This window comes from Physeter macrocephalus, chromosome 2 (genome assembly GCF_002837175.3).
Source record: "Physeter macrocephalus isolate SW-GA chromosome 2, ASM283717v5, whole genome shotgun sequence".
Lineage (NCBI taxonomy): Eukaryota > Metazoa > Chordata > Mammalia > Artiodactyla > Physeteridae > Physeter > Physeter macrocephalus.
The window spans coordinates 50,995,963-51,020,291 of record NC_041215.1 but is presented as its reverse complement, the minus strand read 5'-3'; the positions used below and the strand labels follow the sequence as shown (position 1 = coordinate 51,020,291).

Sequence of the window (24,329 nt, the reverse complement as noted above, 5' to 3'; positions counted from 1 at the left end):
TAATTTTAATCCCATCTGCTAAGTATGACAACATTAGCATTTCCACTTAATTAAAAACACCCTTAAAGCAGCAATGTTTTAATCACTCCATTTTATTTACTCTCCTCCGGTGTCACTTATAATTGTAACTTTTTATTTTTTAATAATGAGGGATTTTTTTTTTCTCCTTGCATCACACAAAAAAGTGCTGTCGATAATTAGCAGTCTTCTGTTATTAGTAGACTCAGGTGTCACAACTGTGTCTCATCCTCATTACAGTAAAAAATTTCACCTATCAGATTCATTATTGCTAGCTAATGCGACTGAGAGCCTTTTCAGGCCCTCCAGAAAAGTAATTCAGCCAAGCAAAATTATCAGCTAATTATATTTAGAATCAAAAGCCCAACAACTATTTGCAGATAAATTGTATGAATTGAAGTGAATAGATCTGAATATTAAGATTCATAGATTTAGCAGATGATTTGTTAATTGGAATAAAAAGGTCATTTGCTAGTCATTTTAACAATAGATCAATTGGAACCCTATTTATTATCTAACTGGTAGTGCATAAGAATTGAAATGATGAATAATTGTATTATTGTCATGAGATGATAATTTTCTTCAAAATAACAAAATATGAGAAACTTAGAAGGAATTTTATAAATTTCTTTTAAAATATTGTGGCAAATTTAATATATTTTAAAACACAGTCTTGATATAAATACTGTGTATAATAAGGTTTAGTATTTTAGAGGTCAAAATTATAACCAAAAATGGTGAATGTTTTTTTTCTTGATGAATCAGAAATATAACCACGAAGAAGATAATTTACAAATAAAAGTTGGAATCCAAATTTGTAAATTTTTTTTCTTCCTAAATCAAATAATGCCATTCCTCTCTCACTGTATTTTAATTAGCAGAGGTTTTTTTGGAAATGGCAGAGTACATGCTCATACGATGACTCAAAATGTAACTTGGCCTGCAATTTTCTTTCGGGGAACAGAACACTCTAATTCAAATCCATTATTAAAAAGCAGATAACGTGCACTTTCTGAAATGCCTGTGACTTCACTCTTTTGATTTTATATAATTATAAGAGAATGTTCATATGTATTTGCTTTTCAATTGGCAAAGCATTTTAAAACTGGGTGTCTTCAGATAAAGTGCATATTTTCTTTTTGTTCATAAAGAATATCCCCAGTTTATGTGCTCAAAACTTTTGTGAATGTTTTATAATGCAGTCACAGTGCAGTTTTATAGCTGTGCTTATGATAAGAATTTCTATACATACCCTATTTATATAAAAAAGAATATTAGATATTAGTTTGGATTTTGAAATTAATCATTGGTAACTAGATCCTGTGCCTTTCCACTGTGTTATCTTGTAACTGCTAGCAGTTCTCAAGCAAAACTTTGAACTCAGTATTTTTCCAAACTTTGCAGCTCAAAGTAAATACTTTTCATTTAAACTAATTTCAGTTATAAAATAGGGAAAACATCACCCACTTAAAAACAGCTTAAATTGCATGTACTTTGTCGCTGTAAATAAACAAGGTAAACATTGACATAACTTCAAACTATTCTTGGGTTGAAAAAAATCTGCAGTTCAAAATAAAATTCTGCCTTTGGTCAACATTTTGGATGCAATTCAAAGTTTCTCATAAAATAAACATATTTTAAAGAGTGTTTTGAATTTCACTGCATAATTCCTAGCCAACAGAAATTACAGTGGTATATTTAAGGTTTATTATATGTCAGATCAATAGCCATTATGCAGGGCTAACACAGCCATCAAGATGCAATACCTTTCTTGTACTTAACCCTTACGGCTATGACATGAAGAAAAACTTCCTATAGGTAGGTGGTCCTTGGGGAAATCCTCTCACAAAGTGAAAGTTTCTTGTTTCTTTGTTTAATAATAACAGTATTCTTTTTGGATAAAATGGAAAATGACCTGAATTTTGAGTCAAGAAAGCAAAATGTTCATTAAGGTAATCTTCATGAGAGTTTTTCAATAAAGGGGGGGAATGGTTCTACATCCTGCCTAATAAGTAACTATTCTGAAGCTTTAGCTTAAAATGAAAATGCCCCATCACAACAGATTGTAAATTTTTTTCTGATGCTTTTAAAAGTGCCTCGATGATTTCTACAGCTACAGTGTTAAAGTATTTGCTATTTTATTTAAACATTTTGAAAATGAACATTCTGGGGCTTTGCAGCATTATTAAGAAAAGCTGTCCATACTTTACCATGTTGTTACATGTGTTTATCTCCTGATTATAAAATGTGTTAAACAGTATTTTAAAAACAAAAAAAAAAAAAATGCAGAGCTGCGCTTTGATTAATTCAGTGAACAAAACATATGCTGTTGGTTCTGTTCTATGAAATTCATATATGATTAATAAAATCTTTTAAAAGAGCAACTTTGGCTTTTAGGATTGTACTGCCGACCATGTTGTTCTTCCCAGTTAACTCTGGGCTCATACTGTTAACTTAGACAAACAAAACCACTTTCTGGCTCTGATGGTAATGTCTTTTTAATATATTTTTATCCTCTTTCTAAAATTTCTTTAGGTTGGAAGCTGTGTATTGTGGTTGTTACCCGCTCTGTCCCAAAGATTTGGTTTATCCCGAAATATTTCCAGGTAGCTGCTTGAATGTACTTTCGTCTTTGTTGAGATTTAATACATGATTCATGCTAAATTAGAAAGTTTGAAAATAAACTTAGGCAGGAGCAATTGTTTATTTGGCAAGTCAACATGTTAGTGTTAAGGAAAATTTTATGTGTTTTAATACATTAGAGTAAGCTTATATTTACCATCTGTTCTTTTAAGATAACAAAAAAGCAAGTTTTCAAATAGCATTCTTCATTGTTAGTATACACATCCCATAATGATGGATTTTTATAAGCAGGTCAGTGTAGCTGCAATTGCTTACAGATTTTTTTTTAATGATATACACAGAAAAACTGAGGACTGAAAGTCACACCAAATTATTTCAACAATTGACTAGTTAATAATATGCAACTGTTGTACAGGGTACATACGGCTGTCGTACCAGTTCTTTGAAAAAATTCTCATCACTAAATATATCACATATGCATTGTGTTACATTAGAATAATGTATTTTAATCACCCAAAGGAGATGTCTAAACAGCACAACTACACAGTCTTATTTAGCATTAAACATCCTTGTGAGCTGAGGTAACCTTATAAAATCATGCTTAAATAATGTAAAACACGAGGCGGCACAGAGCAATATGCATTTTTAATTAGTAAAGTGACTAATATCAAGTGTGTGCTTTGAGGTTTTTGTTTCATTAAAAATGTATCTGTTTTTCCTGCAGCTGAATATCTGTATTCTACACCTGAACAGCTTTCAAAAAGGCTCCAGAATTTCTGCAAGAGACCAGATATTGTAAGAAAACATCTCTATAAGGTAGTTATTGAGAAGAGATTTACGTGGTATAAATACCATACTGAAGTACAAAGAAAAATCTTTAAAAAAAAAAACAACATTTAATTAACATACTAATGTTTAAAGGAAACATGCTAGGGAGGGATATTAGTTGTTACACTAACAAGGATTAATTAAACTGGATGCTAGTTGTATTAACCTAGGCCTTATGAAATACATGCACTTAATGCACGGTACATGCTTTTTTTAAAATTTATTGTTTTCTAAGATGACTGTCCTTTACATTTAGCCCCAAGAGGCTTATAAAAATGAACCTGGATTAATGTAACTCATTAGTTTAAAAGGAAGTAAAGGAAAGATTCTACAATTATACTAATGAGGATAAGCCTTTCTTCCCATCAGAATGAAATTTTCAGTCCTCAAAAATTCAGGTGAATGACATTCATGAAGTTTGGTGTTCATTTTTTTAACTACTTTAAAGATGATTTTCGAAGAATCAAATGTTTCCTTTGTCCAGTTTAGTAAAATTACATAAAAACCCTCAGTTTGTTTAGAATTAGACTGTCAGTATCCTCTCTGAATGACAAAGGTAAAAGGAAAAGAGTTTAAATAGCATCATCATTCAGTTCCCTCATTCATTATCTCTTTTCCCTTGTTTGAATCACGAATTTTACATTGTTGAAATAACAACACAAAGAGACCCTACTAAAAGTCTAAGTAACTGAACTGGGATAAATCTGCTTTATGAGTTTTGAAGGTGGCTCTAGGCCATGAGTAATATACCTTTTTATATTCTTTGAATGTAGCAACTTCATTTTACATAAATCCAGTATAGTTTACAATCTAGCAGTTTTATAATCCAGCATATTTTAATTTTCCTGTGTTAATATATAACCTTCCTACATGAAATACAGTTCACTGCCTTTTTTCTCTCCTTTCCCTTGTCATGGCCTAAAATACATATTTACATAGTGATACATCAAAACATGACTGTTTCTGCAGGAAACAGTTAAACTTCAAGAAGAAAGGAGAGAACCAAAAATGCAATTTAACACCCAATTTCAAGCTCATTATCTTTCATTGTCTATTAACTTGGCAATGGTTCAGAAGGTAGCTCATAATAGTTTAAAATGCTGACTGAACAGTTCCAGGCTTCAGTATTACTCCTTCAGTCAATACGATTGTATCGTATACATGGGAAACTTCAAAGAGAAAACAGACTTCCAAGGTTTACATCCAGATTTCCTAATTTTGAAAGTTCAGTCGTGGCCTTGTTTGTGTAAAATATTAATTTAGTAGTTTCCCACGTGACAGACTATCAAAATGTGCAGATTATGAAAGTGAAGAAATAGAATAATATGTATTAACACAAATGGATTCATTTTCTACATATGACACAAAGCTATTTTCAGTGAGTTTACCGTTGAATTATTGATTTTTTTTTCCTTCTGGTGAATTTTTGGGCAATATTTTTTTTCAGTTTTATTGAGATATAATTGACATACTGCACTGTATAAGTTTTAAGGTGTGCAGCGTAATGACAGACATATATCGTGAAATGATTACCACCGCAAGCTTTACTTATCACCCATCACCATGTATCGGTACAAAAAAAGGGGCAGGGAGGAATGTTTTTACCTTGTGATGAAAATGGTGAAGCATTTATAATTGTATTTCCACCATCAAAATTTATCCGTTTTTAATTTGGCTTCCAGGTAGGCCTTATTATCCCTGTTATTTTGCATCTGCAAATCTTTACCCATTTCAAAAATTACTGCAACAGGTTGCTTTTAGTTACAATAAAAAACAGATCTCCAGTTGAAATATTTTAATACGGCTATTGCCGTAACATAGCTATAATTATTTATTTTACCAACAACTTCTGGAAAAACTTTGAAAGAATGTCAGCTTAGTGGTATGCTGTTAATATACCAAATTGTTCCTCCTATAGCTTAAAGGATAGCCTATACATTAAATGTTTTTTCATGTTACTATGGTTTACATATATTTTTAGTCCACGCATCCTAAAATGGTCCAGCTCAAGGTTTTATAAATTAGTGTTTCATGCATAAGCATTTATAAGAATTTATATATATAATTCCTTTTACATACTTTTTACCGTGGATGTTTTTTTCTTATAAATCTATTATACACTTTAATATATGTCCTCATTCATAGATTTTGATGACACTATATCCAAAAATTAATCTCAAAAATTAATAAATTAGTCCAAGAAATAGAAGTAATCAAGAGCTTTATAATGCAATTGTCAGGACAAACTGGTAAAAATCACAGGAAGGACCACAGATCTAGTTGGGTTGTTGTAATAAGATTTAGAGCTAAAACAGAAAAAGAATGCCTGCTAAAACTTTATAATTAAGATATAATAAGTTACACCATTTTTTTACCTTATGTTTTATAAATATACACATATCAGGTAACATTTGCCCTCACTAAATACCAGAGAATTATTTCCCCCAAGGCAGCTTTTTGCCTACTTCTCTTATGCAATGGAAGAGACTTTTGTGTATACTATAAAGAGAGTGTTGGGGGGTTTTTTTAGATTTGTTCCCTTGGACAGTGCTGTTTTGCTTTTAAAAACATATGCTTCTAAGATCTAAAAGGATAGAATGTCACTGAATTCTTTAATTTGCTCCTTTTACATTTTTACACCTTACTCTCTTTTTCTGTTGTTAAAAGTTTACATTTTAAAATCATCTCAACTACTTACCATGTAGAGTTCACTTTAGGATAGGATTTTTCATATGGATTCACACTTAGAAATTTAATGACTAGAATAAGGCTACTAACACTTGGCTCTCTTCTCACATGAGACATTATACTTTCAATATGAGTGAGAGTTTGGGGGCTATAACTTGAAGCAGGATTTGAAACAGAATGCTAGTAACTGAAAAGCAGAAACAGAATTTGATACTTTTTTTTTCTTAAAGTGACTCTTCCTACTACAGAACGCTGTGCCCATGACTTCTCACCTGAAATGGTTTCAGACTTGAAGTGTTTAAATTCCTCACGTGCGTGCAAGTGTGTTCCCTTTCTCTCTCCCTCTCTCTTGCTCTCTCTCTCTCCCTCTCTCTCTCACACACACACACACACACACACACGCACGCACACACACACATTTTTCTTAATATATTTAAAGAAATACATGTAGAAACTGTTTCTTGTTTTAAAAACTATGTTCTGAATTTTTAAAAATCTAAAACCATTTCTTAAAAAGTTTGCCACTAGGCTCAACCATTGACTGCAGCTTTCTTGTACTTTCAGGACTCATCCTTTTCTAAGTAGGTTAGACCCATTAGCCAAACACTTGCCACAGAGATAAAGTAGGTTTCACTTCATCTGGAATAGGGAGCTCTTTGATGACTCCTAAACCAAACTTGAACACAAGATTCGAGAAATAATCATAAAGTAATCAGCCAAGGATTAACTTCTTACTCTAACATCGGGCTTCCTTTTACAACCGAAGTAAGTCTAATACCGGGAAGTTGTAATTTTTGGCTCATTTTGACTATGGGAATTTACTTCCCGAAAGTTCCCAACAATTATTTGAGATCAGTACTTTATGCTTTTAGGGAAACTTTGATCATTATATTTTAAAATGCTTTAGAAGAAAATTTATGTTCACCCCCTTGTTACCGGTATTGAAAAATAGCACAAGAGTACAAGTGGGGCAGTTGTATAAAATATATACCGCCCAGACTAACAGAATAGATTTTCATTCCCACCCTATTTTTCATTTAGTTTTATTTACAAATTGAGAGATATTCTGTGTGGGGAAAAAAAAAAGAGATGCCATCCTTCCTTTGCTTTACGAGGGTAAACTGTAGTTTCTTAAGTTTTTTCAGATGATAGCAGCTGATTTTTATTTTGTTCTCCTCTTCAAGTTCTTCAACATTCCAGAAACCTTTATAACCTGCTGTTATTTGGAGGAGAGGGCAATTTTCAGATTTCTGCCTAAAAGTGATTCCAAACAATGATTAAGCTTACAATTCAGACTCAGTGCCCAGAAAAGCCATTTGTGGTTTTGTCTTAATTATATCAGGCTATATCTCCCCAAACCACAGCCAAGCCACTTTAAGGTTCCTTCAAGAGACTGGTCACTTTATAGCCCCCTTTTAATTTGAGTTTCTACTCTAGATGTCAATAAGGTGGTACTCACTAGTATTAACACGCCTCCAAAGTCATTACTTTTTCCTTAAAAATGAACACTTAAAAGCTCATGATGTTTTTAGAACTTCTAAAATCTCTCATTTGCACCAGCACAATTTAAGGCAAATTCTCAGTCTCGAGCTCTCTCCTTCCCTCTCTTTTTTCACGTCTTTCCTTGATTTTGTTTTGGCTTGGTTTTTCCTTGATTTGTTTAAGTAAAATAAAAGCAAAAACTCTTTAGCACAATAGATATACTCGGGGTGATTAAGATCAGTTAGAGGTTTTGGCTGCTTCTTTTTCTCTGCTACTAATTTGTAGCCTGGCTGTAGATGAACTTCTTGGCCTCTATATGATTCATCTGTAAACTTGGAAGAATTCTTTTTTTCTTAATTCTTAATAGCATTTTCCCCCTGAGGCCCTGCTATAATGAAATAATGAATATAAACCCGTTTGTAAACTTGAAGTGCTTTATAAATTCCATGTAACAGTAATGGCATTTCTCTTGTGCCTTCACCACTTAAAAGTAAAATTCACATCCGCAAAAACATGTATGAAGAGTGTTGTGTATCTTATGTTTATAAAAGTTAAAAGTTGGATGATAAACTTCTAATAGCTGTCATCCATAACATAAACCAGGAAATATGTGTGCAGTTGAATGTACCCATTTGCAAAAAAAAGGGGGTAGGCAGCTTTCCCCAGTGATTGGAAATACAGTTACACTTTAAACCAATCAGAAACTGGGATTTCCTGAGGTGATGAAACTCGAGAACCATTTACTTGGTGGCTTTTTGAAGTCTAATTGATGTAAATTATGCAAATTTTCAATATGAATTTTCAGCATGCTTTAGTCTTTCGGGTCGTTAATGCTTCCTCATTGCTTTCTCTTCTCTCCCTCCCCCTTACAGGGTGAAATAGCTCCTTTTTCTTGGGCAGCCCTACACGGTAAATTCAGGTCTCTGCTTACAGCAGAACCTAGGGAAGATTTGTGACAGATGGGGCTAAGTCACAAACTTGCAGCCTAAGGCAGAATCTGTAGAACTTTCCAGAGTGTGCCCATATTTACCTGATCAGAGAGAAAAGAAAATCTGCAGAGGAAGCTGAGCCTGGCTGCTTGTCATAGCTGACACAGAGCCATCTGCCACAAACCTGTGGCAGCTTCAGATCTCCAATCCCTGCCACCACCCCAACTCAAATTAAATACAGATTCCTAGAGACGTTATGATGGTTACACATGTCCTCGGCATCACATGGAGGAGACTGTTCAAAAAAAATATGTGGCCTGTTGTATAACCGCACTCATGTATCCCATATGTGGTGCCACATTGAATTTCCGGTTGAATCCGTTTTTATCCTTTGTACTGGATGACATGGTGCCTGAATTCTTTCTTTTTGCCGACACGATGGCAGCCAAACTACAGCTTCAAACACTCTCACTTGGCTGGGTTTCTACCTAGGTTGCCAGGTTATCATCGGAGCCTTCTTGTGTCCTCAAAGGGCCACAGGGTCTGAAAGGGGGATCAGAATGCTACCAACTAATTGGGCAGCCATCTCAGAAATGTTTGTGGGCAAAGGGCTGCTTTAGCACTTTTCTTTTAGCAAATTAATGACTCCCTGGCACAGGGGTTTTTAAGTGAAGGTATTAATAAGGGGTCTGGCAGGTATTCCCATGATTCACAGAGTTACATTTGCATTTAATTTATCTTAAAGAAAGTTGCAAGATAAACAGCTGTAATTCAGACAAACATGGGAAATACACTAAGTGGGGCCATCTCATCCATAAAATGAACACTGAGATACTTGTTTTCATTTTTTTCCAGGGATAAAAATAGAGAAATTAAAATACTTCTAACAAAACCAGTAATTTTGATATAAATATCCATCAAAAGTATTTGCATCCAGCTACAAATATAATCTTCTCAAGATAAATCACTTATGATTCCAATAGTCAAGCTGCTCTATTTGTTGATGTCAAGATGTTTTGAATGGCTAGATTGTAAAATAAATTTTTAATAAAGTGCCCACTGCAATTTTTAATTAACATATCTCATTTCAGTGTAAGTGTGTACATCTATCTGTATGTTTCTCACTGAACACTTTCCTTGTGTCAGAGACAACGAATACAATTGTTTCTTTTCCGGATGAACAAGGATCTGTTTTGCAAATGTTTGTAAGATATTATGACATTTCCAAGATTTTCTTTGCATTCTGGAAAGCAGGAGGTAAACATTTGTAGTCATTAAGGTAGAGTCTGTTGATAAACCATCTTCTGTTTACTGGCAGGTAAATTGTAACTTTCCTAGCTTTTGAAATGAATAACTTCTATAAGCTGTAGAGTGAGGCACAGCCAGGGAGAGGGGGATAGACAAGGGCCAAGCCTGGCTCTCTGGCTTTTAGAAGGATTGAGTGGTCTAGCAGGCATCTGAGGTAGAGCGGGCACTGGTTCAAAAGTCTAGTAGGGCCCATTTCACAGGTAGCAAAAGCGTAAGCAGGAAGTAGATCAAGGTCAGGGGGCCAGAGAGAGCCCTCTGGATAGAGGCAGACTTGCAGATCAGAGAAAGCAGCAGTTCAAGGCCCATGAGGTCAGGAAATTTAAAAGCAGGAAGAGTAAGAAGCAGAAACAACAAGCTCTGTCTTTGCACACAGTGAGAGCCATATGTGTGATGGACATCACAGCACTAGCTTTGAGTCCTCCTCCCCCTTCTGAGAAGGCACTGAACAAATTACCCCCAACCCATAAACAAAGAGCTCGGGAATTATTTGAGAAGTCCCTTCTGGTCTGAGACTGTGGAACTCGGAATCTATCAGTTATGCTCCTTTTGAATGCAAAAGTTAAGATATAAATATGCCTAAGAGGTTCTTAGACTATTCTCCTGAGCAGGGTTTATCATCTAAAGAGATGCTTCAGTCAGAAAGGTGCCATGTCATAGATGATGTCTCTCAAAACAATATTATATGCTCACGGCCAAGAAACAGTGCTTAGTTTACTATGTTTTACTATCCTGCAAATAATGAGCTCACATTTTATAGTGAAAAAGATATTATATGCACAACTATCCATATATGTTTTTCTCACTAAGTGATGGGAAAACAACATGAATTACTGTTCAGATAGTGCATCCAAAACATTTAAATATTTGCCTGATTTTGGCAAACAAAATATTGCAAGTTACCTGTGTATGGAGGTTTTTTTTCCTACACCCATAAACTCAAATCAAATTTTGTCTTTATCTGTACCCAGCATTACTTCTGGAATAAAAATTTACATTAAAGTGGTCACTTCTTAAAACTACACTGTCGGATTTGGTATTAGTGCAAATAACCAATAAAAAGTTTTGTAAATGTGTAATTCTTAACATTTGAAAAGATAACTCTATCTGTGTATGTATGTGCATGTATGCTTCTCAACAGCCATGACATGGTGGCATGGAGGGTTATTAAGTAAGTTATCCCATATTTTGTTGAAGTCAGAGGATAATCAACGGTACAAGTTGACTCTTTATTTCCCGTTTCCCTTACTTTCACTAAAGAGAGCAAACAGTCCCATTATTTCTTATTTTTAGTACGGTTGTTGAAAAAAAAAAATTTTTTTTGAGCATTCAATTCTGTTCATTTTTTTCTTTTTAAATTAATCATTAAACCAATTTTAATCTTAAATGTCTTTAAAAGCCTGCCCATTATCAACCTTGATACAATGTCCAGAATGCTTGTCCTGAATTTACCTAATCTGTGTTTCTGGCTAGGTGTTTCTATAATAAATAGAAGAGCATCTAGTTCTTAACTTACTCATTTACACCAGGTTAATCAGGAATAGGTCAAAAGACCTCTCCCCAAATGCTCCTGGTTTAACAAGCATCCTTCAAATACGGTTGAATTTAAATGCCCTGCTCTAGCTCTCAGTTCTTCAGACATGCTACATAAAGATGGCAGCACGATCAGTAAGTCAGTGGAAACTCAGCCATAGAGGACTGCACAAATTCATTTCAACACCTTGAAATGCATCTGGAAGCAAAGATTTCATTTTATGTTGAAGGTGTTAATTATATTTGATATTTTTAAAAGTAAAATCTGTTTTTGAGAAAGCATCTGCTACCCAGAAATATTATGAGCCACAAAAAAATTTTCATTTAAGTCTCAAGATACTTTCTTTGGGTGATAGAATCAGTTTTCAAATGATAGTCCATGCTGTCTTTTAATGTTGACATATTCTATGAGACATATTCATATTCTTCTATTGACTATTGACAAGTATCACCCTGAGTGCCTTTCTGTTTCAGTGGAAAGCTGGAGAACATGTTTCATTTTAAAACTTGAATTCAGATACAGGACAACTGATGCTTCAATAATGTGCCCTTCCTTCAAAATTATTCATTAAGATGTAATTGGGAAAGTTTAAAAATATGCAACAATTCTACATGATGCTCAAAGACATGTACATATGTGATTAAAGTATAACAAAAAACTTGGGAATTAACACCAAATTTACAATAATGATTAAGTCAGAGGAGTGACGGTGGAAAGACCAGACATATAACTGGGAGAGGTGTGCTTACTGTACAGTTAATCTTAAGCTGGGTCATAGCACACAAAGGCTTATTTCTACCCTTTATGACTTTTTACATGTCTTATGTGTTATTATTGGATATACCTTTTGATAGGAGCTATAGATACTTTGGTTACCATGTATAATATAAGAGCTCTAAATACTTTGCTACTGCACCATTCTTAACATTTCTCGAGTCTATAAACTGTTGATGGAATCAGAAGACCATTTTCCTCCGGACAGTGAAAGAAACTGCCCTAACTGCCAGTTTTGCATGAGAAGGGTTTCCTCTGCTTACCTGGAGCCAAGGACCTAACCTTGACCCTGAAACAAACCATACCTAGGAAGAAAGTTAAACTTGACTGTCTGTGGGTTCCTTTTTCCTGGGGCTGCTGATCACCATTTCTAACTAATGCCTGTGGTGTTATAAATATAAGATGGAAAACTATAGCTCAATAAACTCCCTTTTGAAGAGTAAAGAGAGGAAGATGTAGGAAGTTGTTATATCTGCCGGTCTTTTTTTATCTTGAAAAATTCAGAGCTCTGTGGTAGGGCACAGAGCTGTCTGAGCTGCTAACTGCTCTGCCCACTTCCTGCACTGTTACCTGTCCCCTTTCCTCTTGAAGACACAAGACTTTCATTGCCATGAAAGGAGTCCTCCTGGTATCTTCAGGATGCCCTAGCTGCATGTGAGTTACGTATGACTTCAGGATCCCCACTCATCCTCTGGACCATTTTCCTAAATTGGAATTTGGGGTCAGTACCTTCAGGGCTCCACCCATCACTTATCACCACCTTAATGATTCCTTATTCTCTCCCACATCTCTGTGGTAATGACTTTCAACCCTAGGACAGGTTCATCGTTGTTCCCATAAACTGATATAAAGAATTGATATTTCCTGAGAGATAATCTAAAATGTTTACTGTCCTATCAGTTACTGCATTTAAATAGCAGACCTAAGATGGAGTGCTAGAAGATGTGATTTCTACTAGAAATACTTATGTAACACTTTTCTCGAGAATTTGAAGTCCTTTATATTTGAAAATGTAATTTTTGTCATCATTTCACAAGTGATAAAATTAAGGCATCGTATTAAGGCTTATTTAAGAGCCAGACTGCCTTATGGAAACAGAAAGACGTTTTGTATAAGTCTTTCCCCGCATGGGATAGTGTCATTGTCACCCACCTGTCTTTCAGCAAGCACGAAGTTCAGTGTTCGTGACTCACTGGGAACCCCTGGTTCCCTACTATTTCTCCCCTCACCAGGTAGGAGAGTGCAAAGGGCAGCAGGGGGTGGCCCACGCAGTTGGTTATAGAAGGCGAAGGAGAGGCCCTGTGGTGTTGCCGATATTTTAAGTGTTTTTATTTTTTTAATGTGTTTTACATTTTATTTATTTATTTTTATACAGCAGGTTCTTATTAGTTATCTCTTTTATACATATTAGTGTATGTATGTCAATCCCAATCTCCCAGTTCATCCCACCATTAAGTGTTTTTATTATGACCATTATTATGCCTGTAGGGAGTCTTTGGGTCTCTACATCCATCCCAGGCCCCCTACCACTCCCTGTGGTCTTACACCCTGCTGGACTTATACATCACATAACTTTCCTGCCTCTGCTGGTAAGCATTTATTTTGTAACGTCCCCATGTTAGCTGTGGGAAAACTGAGGGCTGAGGTGAGGTTGAGTTGCTCTGGGTCCCATGGTGGTAGAGGCGGGTCTAGAACTCAACCTCTTTCAGGAGGTTGTGGTCAATTCAGCTGGTCAAGACCATCCCTTAAAGGAGGGGAAGAGGAACATATCTGGGTGTCCGTCTTTTCCTCCTTCCCTCCTTCTCCTTATACTATCAGAAGAAATATAGATGAAGATGTTGCTAGTACCTGACTATAGATTTATTACATGTTCCTCCTGGCCTGGCTGCATTTGTAGTCTAAGTAACCATGAGAAGAGGAATGCAAAAGGATTGATTCCTGGTCCTAAAATCTCAGACTCTGCGGTACCTGTGATGTTTCTGAACAGCTGTCTTCTTTATTGCCTTTCGCATAATACAAGGAGAAGTTGCCTATCAAATAAATAGATAGAAGGCTGGCCCTTTATCCAAAAGGCAGCCCCCATGATCTCGCCCGGTGCAAGGGGCCTAGGGCAGAGAGAGCAGGTGGCATCAGTGGCAGAAGCACCTTTAATTGTGCAACATAGGGCCTGCTTCCTCTTATCCCAGATAGTAACCCAGAAATTACATCCTGAAACTTATTTCCCTAGAAAGAAAAGGAAGGGGAGGGATAACTTAAAAAGGAGATACTTCTAATATGGTATTAGACTGTAATTCATAGGGAAATTTATGCCTGAGATATGAATTTCTGAAAATAGGGGTTTTTTTAAAAAGGGAAACACTGACACATCCTTAATTATAGAGTAATAAATACCAATGGTATATTATCTTCTGATATTTCCTTACACAGATATCAAAGCATGCAGCTGTTTTTGAAAACTGATAATCAAGTACAATATAAATATATTACATCTTGAGCTTACAGCACACCCTTCAACTAAGCAGCCTCATGGAGCACTTAACAGTGAGAAACAGAGCTGCTTAGAGTAGAAACCTAACTGAACAAATTAGCCTTGAATTGTAACTTAAGAATCATAGTCAAACCAAAACGCCTGTCCTTGCCAGGAAAGGCATTCCAAAGGCAAAGAGCACGCCAAGTAAAAAGGTTTTGCTTCAGGATTATGGAGGCAGTTCTCAAAAGCCAGCACAACTTAATGATCAATCAGAAAAATACAGAGCAGTAACTTCACAACCGAAGGATGCATAAAAATTGTACAAAGCATTAATAGTGGAATGGGGAGGGAGAATGGGATTTTAACAGAAAGTATTAAGGTCTTAGAAAACTATATTTATTGCTTTCCGTCCAGGCAGCAAAAAGAAAGAGAGAGAGAGACAAACGTGGTCAAAGAAAAGTACGTGGACAAATGCGGGGGGTAGGAAAGGAAATGAAGGTTAAACAAGGCCAATATGATTCAGAATGAAAGGGAGGGAGGAGAGTCTAAGGAGCCAGCTGCGTTCCTAAATGTTACATTAAGAAGAGCTGAAATTGAGAGGGGGAGGTCTGGGTATTCTACTAAGTGGATTAATGTCTTCTTCCTGGGGTGTCTGAAGTTGCAGAGTTTAATTTATTTGGTACAGGATTTTATTGTGAAATTCTTAACGGGGGTGGGGGATAAATAGGGACAATTATAAACACTTAGAAAGTAGAAAAGGAGAACATGTAATGCTTTTCATAAATCTAACTGTAATAAACATAGGGTTTGAAGCTACGGACACAGGTAAATGGTCAAAAAATATTTAGTCCATAATAGTAGAACTTAAAGGAAATGTAGACAAAACTTAAAAGACCAAAAAAAAAAATTAATAACCACACAGATGTGTGAAGCCAAGGATTTTGAGTGACTTAGGGGCTAGTTTTATTGCCGCTCTCCTTTCTCCACCCATTTAGAAAAATAAATCATAACTCTGGCATTTAGAAACCTAGTCATGAACATCATTTATTAATATAAACTCAATCCTGTGCTGTTCTTTGGTGGGTGGTAAAAACACGAACTAACAAAACTGGCCTAAAACGACAGCAGGATGATCCTCTCAAAACACTGGAAAGCTATAGGGAAAGAAAAACTCCTAATTTGCTCTTTCACCTTCTTTATTTTACTGAAGGAGAAAGTCAAAATGTGGAGTGGGTGTGGCTAAATCAGACTAGCTGCTGAGGGAGATTTTAAAAGATTTTCCTAAATATGTACCAGAAGAGGGGAGGGCTTGCAACTTAGTGTGATTTATAGCAATTTATTAATCTGCTCATCTACTACCACATCTGGGGAAGGTGGCAAATAAGGAAGGCTCTCTGCCTTCTGCAGTGGAAGAGACTAGAGCAGAAATTGTAATTGTGTTCCCTGAGTGTAACGCTGCCGTCATCTGGCTGGTAACCAGTCCACAGACTTACTCGTTCAGGCATTTGTCTGGCCAATAACGTAAGAATCATTTAAACTGAAAATATGGATCAGGATGTATTTAAGAATTACTGATATGCAGCTATTAATCTTGAATGCAAATAGCATTATTTGGGGTGTGGGCAAATCAGTTAACTGGAACCACATGGAAAAGCACTTCGAATTTTTTTTAAATGCAGTGGGGAAAATGACACTGGTGGAAAAGTTACAAATAAAAGACAGAAAAATATCTACAAAGAGAAAGGGTGGTAAAATGACTAAGCAAGGTGGTCTTGTTGCCTCCAACCTGCTGCATCAATTGTATCAGTAAACACATTACTAACAAAGAGCCAAATTTCTCTATTTCTCAAGCTGACCCAGCAGCAAGAGGAAGAAAACACAGAAAAGTGCAATGCCTGGTGCCTCAGGGTGACCCTCAAAGGTCATGTCTCTAATTTGTGTTAGAAATTGAGGGCACAGAACTAGAGGTTTGTGATGGTCACAGAGTGGACTTCAGCTTCTGAACACTTTTCTACCCCCTGTGAAGAATTTAGGACGTCATGGAGTTGAACTGGCGTCTTAAATCCCAGGGACACGGTGGAAATTGCTCTGTGATCATAATGAATTAAGAGAAAGGGCATCAACGCATGCATCTCTCCTTTTTCCTCCAGAGCCCAGAACCATGAGGGACCTTGTGCTCTCTGGTGCTTGCAGCTACGTTCCCTGGCTTTCAATCGGCTTGGCTTTTCCTCTGTATTTCTAATGCTGTGATATCAGGCCAGAAAAAAATGGAATCTACAAAATTGCAAATTGCAAAACAAAATGTGCGAGTGTGTGTGCGCGCGCGCGTGCGCGAGGTAGTTCACTGAAGATAATGAATTGCAACACTATAAGCACCAAATATTAAAACTTAAAAATGTGTAAGTAATGAGGTTTTTAGGAAGCAAAATCTACTCGAACCGAGTATTTACAGTCTTTTTTTTTGTAAGAGGTTCCCCAGACTTCTGGGTGCATCACCGAACTGAGGAGCGAGGAGCGAGCAGCTGCGATTTGGCCCAAGGCACCACCTACCCACAGACACTACCTAATGTATTTTACATTTCCACTGTTAATAAAGGTGGGGGGGGAGACAGAAGAAGCCTTTTTCCCCCCAGCATTCTGTGTTTCCTTTGTCGCTGCCGTCAGCTGACACATGGAAAATGTGGTGCACGGTTTCGCTTGCCTTTAATCTGTAATTAAGGATTCCTTGTCTGGGGCTGGCTACCTCTTTGCTCCTTGCCTCCCTACCTCTCAGGTCTTCCGCCTTCGGTCGGGTTTGGCCCCGCGCCGCAGGCTGGGGGCTCGGGTGGCCCGACTGGGCCGCGGGCAGAGGGGCGGCGGCGGGGCGCGGGGGCCTCGGCCGGAAGAAGCGCTCGCCGGCCCGAAAGCGCGCGCTCCGGCACTCGCCCTGCTCGCCCCGAGCGTCGGGGCAGCGGCGCCAGAGCCTCCGAGAGCGCGAAGGGCTGGCCGAGGGTCTGCGGGCGCTCGCCGCGCGCCCTCTCCCCGGTGCCCGAGCTCCGGTCCGCGGCGGCGCTCGCCCTCAGTGCCCCGCTCGATCCCGGCCAAAACGCGTGGAGGTAGTTCTACACCTCTCCCGGCGAGAGGAAACGGGACGCAGGGGGACGTCGAGGTCACGGAGTCCTCACCGAGCCCCTCGGCGGTGCTTGAGCCCAGAACCGAGAGCCAGAGGAGCCCCGAGGCCGCGGGCCGCGTCCCAGGCGGCGGGGCCGAGCGAGCCCCGGGCGACCGCCGCGCTCGCGCTGTGGTGCACGGTTTCGCTTGCCTTTAATCTGTAATTAAGGATTCCTTGTCTGGGGCTGGCTACCTCTTTGCTCCTTGCCTCCCTACCTCTCAGGTCTTCCGCCTTCGGTCGGGTTTGGCCCCGCGCCGCAGGCTGGGGGCTCGGGTGGCCCGACTGGGCCGCGGGCAGAGGGGCGGCGGCGGGGCGCGGGGGCCTCGGCCGGAAGAAGCGCTCGCCGGCCCGAAAGCGCGCGCTCCGGCACTCGCCCTGCTCGCCCCGAGCGTCGGGGCAGCGGCGCCAGAGCCTCCGAGAGCGCGAAGGGCTGGCCGAGGGTCTGCGGGCGCTCGCCGCGCGCCCTCTCCCCGGTGCCCGAGCTCCGGTCCGCGGCGGCGCTCGCCCTCAGTGCCCCGCTCGATCCCGGCCAAAACGCGTGGAGGTAGTTCTACACCTCTCCCGGCGAGAGGAAACGGGACGCAGGGGGACGTCGAGGTCACGGAGTCCTCACCGAGCCCCTCGGCGGCGCTTGAGCCCAGAACCGAGAGCCAGAGGAGCCCCGAGGCCGCGGGCCGCGTCCCAGGCGGCGGGGCCGAGCGAGCCCCGGGCGACCGCCGCGCTCGCGCTCACAACTCGCTCGGACTCCCGGGCAAAGCCGCGCCGGCACGCGTACGCCGGCGCGCGCACAGCCCGACACGCGCATACTGTCACGCACACACGCGGGCACGCACCCCGGCACGCGCGCACCGACACTCACATGCTGACACACGCACACGTGGCGGATGGCCCAGTTCTGCCCTGGCTCCCTCGCGCCGGGCTTGACTGGTCGCCCTCCGCACCTCCGGGAAGGCGGCGTAGCCCTGGCGGGCAGAACTCTTCTCTGTTCGTCTAAGTATTTTATTGTACTTGGTTCCTCGAGTCGGCCAGTCTCATACCTCAGTGAGAGAATCCGATGAAGATGAAGCAAAAAGAATGATTTCTCTCCCCGCTGTCCTTTTTAAAAAATGTAACTTAAGCAAAAACAGAGAAGAGAGTGGGGATGGGCTCGGGAACTCTCCAGGCAGGGATTCTGGCTATTAATTTTAAAATACTCCTCTTCGAATCTCTCATATAGTCAGACTTGTGATTTCAATCCCACGGCCAGCCCTCAGGTCGCCTTTCTTTTCATTTCATACCTGTTTTGGATTGCAAACTGTTTCTCCTTCTGACCACCAATTGTTTATTTAGGAGGCGCAAAGAGGATGGGGGACAGAGGGGTTAAGCAGTGTTTGGGTAGGAGAATATCTAGAAGCATCACATTGATTTCCAAAAAAAACGTGGGAAAACGTTTAATACCATTTTGAGGCATCTATGTTTTTAAAAGGGCCTCCTTCCCGCTAGTATTACTATTTATCATTAGGTATTTATTTGCATATACACATTTAAAACTGTATATTTAAGAGAAAAATGCCTTTTGTTCTTGGTTTCAGCAAAGCCCTTTCCTTTTCTGTCCATCTAAGTTGTAGCATACTTTCCTCTTTTTCCCACCAATAGAGATTGTAGGCTGAAGTGGTGCACTCCAGTGACCAAATATAAGAAACCTTAGCCTGGAGTGTTGGTGACGATCGCTGGCATCTATCACTCAAGATTTTACCCCCTCTGGTTTGAAATGGTCCTCAAACTGTAGACCTGAACGTAGAGGTTGGTTGATTGTTTGTTTAAAATGTGAGAAGAGCAGTCCAGGAGTAAACCGAGGTAGGGGAAGGTGGCCTACCTAAGCCCAGCCTTGGAAGCTAGAACAAGAACACTTGGGAAGTGCATTGAGAAGAGAATGTCTCTAAACAATGATAATCAGGGCTTTCAAAAACCGTAAAACGGATTGAAATATCTGATTCATTATTTATTCATCCCAGGACAACTTTGCAAATCTGAGAATAGTGTTTGAAAACCGAGTGCCTTCTATTTTGTACATCAACTCAGCAGATGTGTCTCCCTTCCAAAATGTGGCCAAAGGGTTAAAACTGTAATTTTAGAAAGGAATCTCAGTAAATGACCTTAAGATCTGATAGATTTCCTTTTCTTTCTGGCAATAATATCCCCCAAAGAAAAAAATACATACTTATTGATCTAATGATAATGTTTCTCATTCTGAGTAGAAGTGTCAGAATGATTCCTGTTTGTGGAAGTGTTTTCAAAACTGCAAGTACACTTTCACTACAATGAGAGCTGATGAGCCAATGAAGGGGAACTTCTTTTAACTCCATAATAGCAGGTTATACAGTAAATGAACAATGATGGTCAAATACCAATTATGGTATAAATATCCGTTGTTTACAGAGAGGTGTTAAATGAGCCTTTGGAGTACAAAGGATTAGACCCATCTAAGCTACCATTTGTTCTTCAACCCATTATGTCTTCCCTTAAAAAGGCCAGTGCCATCGTAGGTAATATGCACACAGAACATACTTCTCTGTGTTGATTTTAGTTTGCTTTATTTCAATGCACACTGTTGTTTACTTTTTAAAATTTAAATAAATGTCAGCATTGTATAATTTCTATGTTAACAAAGCAGTGAGCAAAATCCCTTGTATGTTTATAAAATATTATTGTTTAATTCACATAGTTTAGAAATTCCAAATGTTGAGAATAGGAAGGAGGCCAAATACCATCTGTTTATAACTATGATGCATCGTAATATGTGTACTTTTAAAAGGAGTTTGGTCAATCATGCCACTAATTTATCTGCTCGGAATATGTTGAAGATTTAAAATGTAATTTACAGGATTACTTTTGGTGCCGTTGCATCCAACTGTGAGTTGTAAAGAAATTGGTCTCTTCTGTTTTTCTCAAATTAATCATGTAACAACCCCAATTAATGGGGGCTGTTAAATGTGTCGCTTTTTGCTTAGCTCCAGAGTTCTTCTAACTTTGGCTCAGTCTACCTTCTTGATGTTGATAAAAACTCCAAGGACAAATGAAACAAAACACTCCTAGCTGTGTCTTTCTGCCAGGAGATAGTCACTTAGAATGGGAGGCAGGGTATGATAGCTAATAATTAGCAAGCATCAGCTCTGAGAAATTACCTGTGAAATACCCTTTGGTACTGGGTTGAAAAACAACATTTGACGTTCTCTGTTTTAAAATAGTACATGCTTGTCCCCAAGATTTCTGATTTAACTTACCTTTTATTTCAAATGCATCTAAATGCATACCATGAAACAAAGGGAGTACATTTACCTGCAATAGATTAGCAGGTTTGGGGTTTTATTTTTAAGTTACAAACTCAAGTTTAGTGCGAAATTCCTTGCTTTGCAAACTGGAGAAATTCAGCAACAGGGCCTTCAATTCAGAGCAGACATAGTGTCGAAGTCCAGAGGTGGCTTTAGGGTCTCCCATCAGGGGGTCTCTTTCTCAAGAAGGAGGAACTAAAAGCTCTCATGTCCTGAAAAAGGTTTGGAAAATGTGATTAAAAACATTGATTAGCAAATGATAGTTCCTAGATTGATTTTTAGCAAGGTCGAATCAGTAGAAAGCTACACCTTTAAATGCTTTTATAGACAAACACCTGCAGAAATATCAAAACACTCTCCCAGTCACTTGTGGGTGTTATGGGTCCTTTACTTCTCAGTTTTTTCAACGGGCGCTGTGTACAGCGGCTTCTTTGTCCATTAAGCAATATCTGTTTTCTCAAACATTTTAGTTTTAGCAGCTTCCTCTAAAATTCTATCAACCTAGATTATTTACTTACACATAATTGAGAACATTAAGAGTCCCTTTTCCAAGTAAACAAGCTGAACTATATATACTTTTTTTAAAAGCTAATTGTGACATTTTTAAAATCTGGATTTTTTTCCTTTCTGGTTTGATTTTTTTCCCCAAAAAATGAACCCACTGGGTCTTTATGTTATAGAGATATGCTCAGGCTTGGTTTCCTTTGAGTTACAATAGGAAAATGCCAGACTTTTTTTTCCTAAGTAATTGCTGAAGTGTAGAGAGTAGAAGAGAGAGTACAAAACAAAAAGAAATGTGAGGGATACAGAAGAAAGAAATTGGAGAAGGTGGAGAGGAAGGGAGATGAGAGAAGCAAAAGATGTAACTGGGATAAAAGAAGCTTATCAAACAAAGCTTTCAAAATTGCTTTGACTGGCATAAGACATATTAAAATCATCTTTTCCAAATAAAACCTAGATTGTTGCATTGAGATATTAAACAGCTATGGGAAACTCTTAAGTGAACCTTGATTGATACTTGTGGACCAGTTTTTCCATTCAAGTCCATCTATTTTTTTTTTTTGGCTGAACCCAGGCCGTCGGCAGTGAGAACACAGAGTCCTAACCACTGAACTGCCAGGGAATTCCGTCAAGCCTAACATTTTTAAGAGAAACTTACATTAGATATCCGTATCCGCACTAGGAGGTGGGGAAGGAGGAGTAGAGACATTCTTTGCTTTTAAAGCATTTATGATATAGAAGTAAGCCATACATACACAAAATAAGACTATGTATAACGCATTGTTATATGTTACCTGCTGTCGGGGTAAAAATAAAGAAGATTTTAAATAGAGGAATTATTCAGAAATGCTTTCCTTCCGAGTACCTTGGCTAGCAGTTAAATTCTAAACCAGTTAAGCAAGTTTTTAAATGTATAAACCCTTTGGAATCCCTAAATCTAATGAATTGCAATAGATATATAATTGAGATTGAAATTGGCATGTAGGTGTGCATTTCATGTTTCCTTTGGAGCTGACTTAGTACCATGGCAACAAGCCACATATGCACATAAGTCGTTGTATAGTCATGTTATCTTGACGACCAAAATCACTTTATAAAATATACTTTAATAAGTTACTACAGAGCCTTGACGTTAAGCCATATAATTTAACCAATACTCAGTGGGCATTTCTAGGTATCATATATAAATTGGGTAAATGATAAAAAGAAAAGCATTAAGAATAAGAAAACGTATGGGGAAACTATTTTCTTCTTCCAATTAATCTAAAACACGCCAGAAGGTTTTCTCATTTTGTTTTTTATGAAGAATTACTGACCCAAAGAAAAGTCAAATGAGGACTACAACTAAACAATAAAAGCAACAATAACAACAACAAATAAAAACATTGCTTTTTTTAGGAGAGAAATATGAAAAGTAGTAAATTTACCCATTTTAAGAATTAAAAAGAAAAGACATAAAATTTAATACACACAGTAAATAACAAATATTCTTCTAGTTTCATATGATGGCTAATTAAGAAAAAAAGCCCATGTGGAAAATTTGGAAGAGAGACAAATATAACAAGGTAATTAACTCTTTGCTCCTTCAGCCTTAAAGGAGAAAGAGCCGAGTAAGATTTCTTAAGTTTGAACCTGCAGCAACCTCAGAGATCAAATCTGCCTCTGCCAGAGAAATAGAAGGATTCTAGTGGTGCTCCATCTCAAGTCAAGTCTTGTTATTGGCCCCACTCTGACCTTGGCACCCCAAAGTCTCAGTCCCCGGGTTCTTTGATCTTTGATTGAACTCCTGCCTTTTATCACAGACAGTCAGCAGCTTCGTTCTCATGGACCTTCAGCGATGGAATTCACTATCTGGTATTCGTTCTCTTGCATTTGGGTAGTCCCTGATAGTTGAGGATGTACTTTTTCATCCATCATCTAATTTAGTCTTGCTAATACCCTTCTGTTATAGGTAAACCATAGCTTTAATCCCAGACTTCAGAAGCAACTCAGAATCGTACTGCTAGTCCATTGCAGAGTTGGGACTAGAAGCCATATCACACGGTGCCCGGTTTCCCCCCTTCCTTCAGACTGGACTTCATACTTTGTTCTTCATTTAAATTATGGGCGTAAGAATCAATCACAATCACTGCCTTTGTATTGGGTGGAGAGAAGAAGGAAAAGAAGGAGGAGGAGCCGAAGGAGGATGGGGAAGAAGAAAAAGAAAGGAAGAGAAAAAGCAAAACAATCCCCACAGGTTTTTCTGTGAAATGGGGAAGAATAAATCTTTAAATTGCCCCCCTTCTGCTTACAGAGGTTAGTAAAGAGAGAAGCACATCCTAAAATGTGTATCATATAAAGAAAAAACTAATTCCAAGCTATCCCAATGCTTTGTGTTTTAAAGGATAGAAATCCATTGACAGAGCTCTTTAATGAGTTCTTGGCTATGCATGCGTAGGCCACAAGGTTGATTTTGAGTACAAGATGGAGACATATTCTGTTTATGAAATTAAAGGAATTTGGGGAAATTGAAAAAAAAACTGGTAGAGAGGGGAAAAAAAATAGTCATAGGATGGAGAGACATCAGCTAGAACTTAACATATCCAGCAACAAATTCCCCATGGTGGGATATAGTTGATTATTAATTTTTTTTATTAGACGGGTATATTACACTCAGTTCTCAGCTTATACTCGAATGTAATCTCCATCTGTAACCCCAAAACTCCACTGAAAATCTGAGACACAAAACTGTCTTGATTTATTTCCACATTTGGGG

At 38.4% G+C, this 24,329-nt stretch overlaps 1 protein-coding gene across 23 annotated transcripts in view; it reads left to right on the top strand.

The window, feature by feature from the left end:
- GTDC1 (glycosyltransferase like domain containing 1) overlaps positions 1–24,329 on the top strand; it is a 416,031-nt gene that overhangs the window by 377,203 nt on the left and 14,499 nt on the right. For 14 of the 23 annotated variants that reach the window (XM_055087672.1, XM_028477555.2, XM_055087671.1 and 11 more), the window contains 3 exons: positions 2,554–2,624; positions 3,326–3,417; positions 8,472–10,842. In XM_055087672.1, coding sequence (XP_054943647.1) covers positions 2,554–2,624; positions 3,326–3,417; positions 8,472–8,555 — 247 coding nt within the window. In that variant the 3' untranslated portion in view covers positions 8,556–10,842. Of the gene's footprint in view, positions 1–2,553; positions 2,625–3,325; positions 3,418–6,347; positions 6,883–8,471; positions 10,843–24,329 lie in introns of those variants that run through there. The other 9 variants (XR_008618456.1, XR_008618445.1, XM_055087686.1 and 6 more) reach the window with 7 other exon arrangements.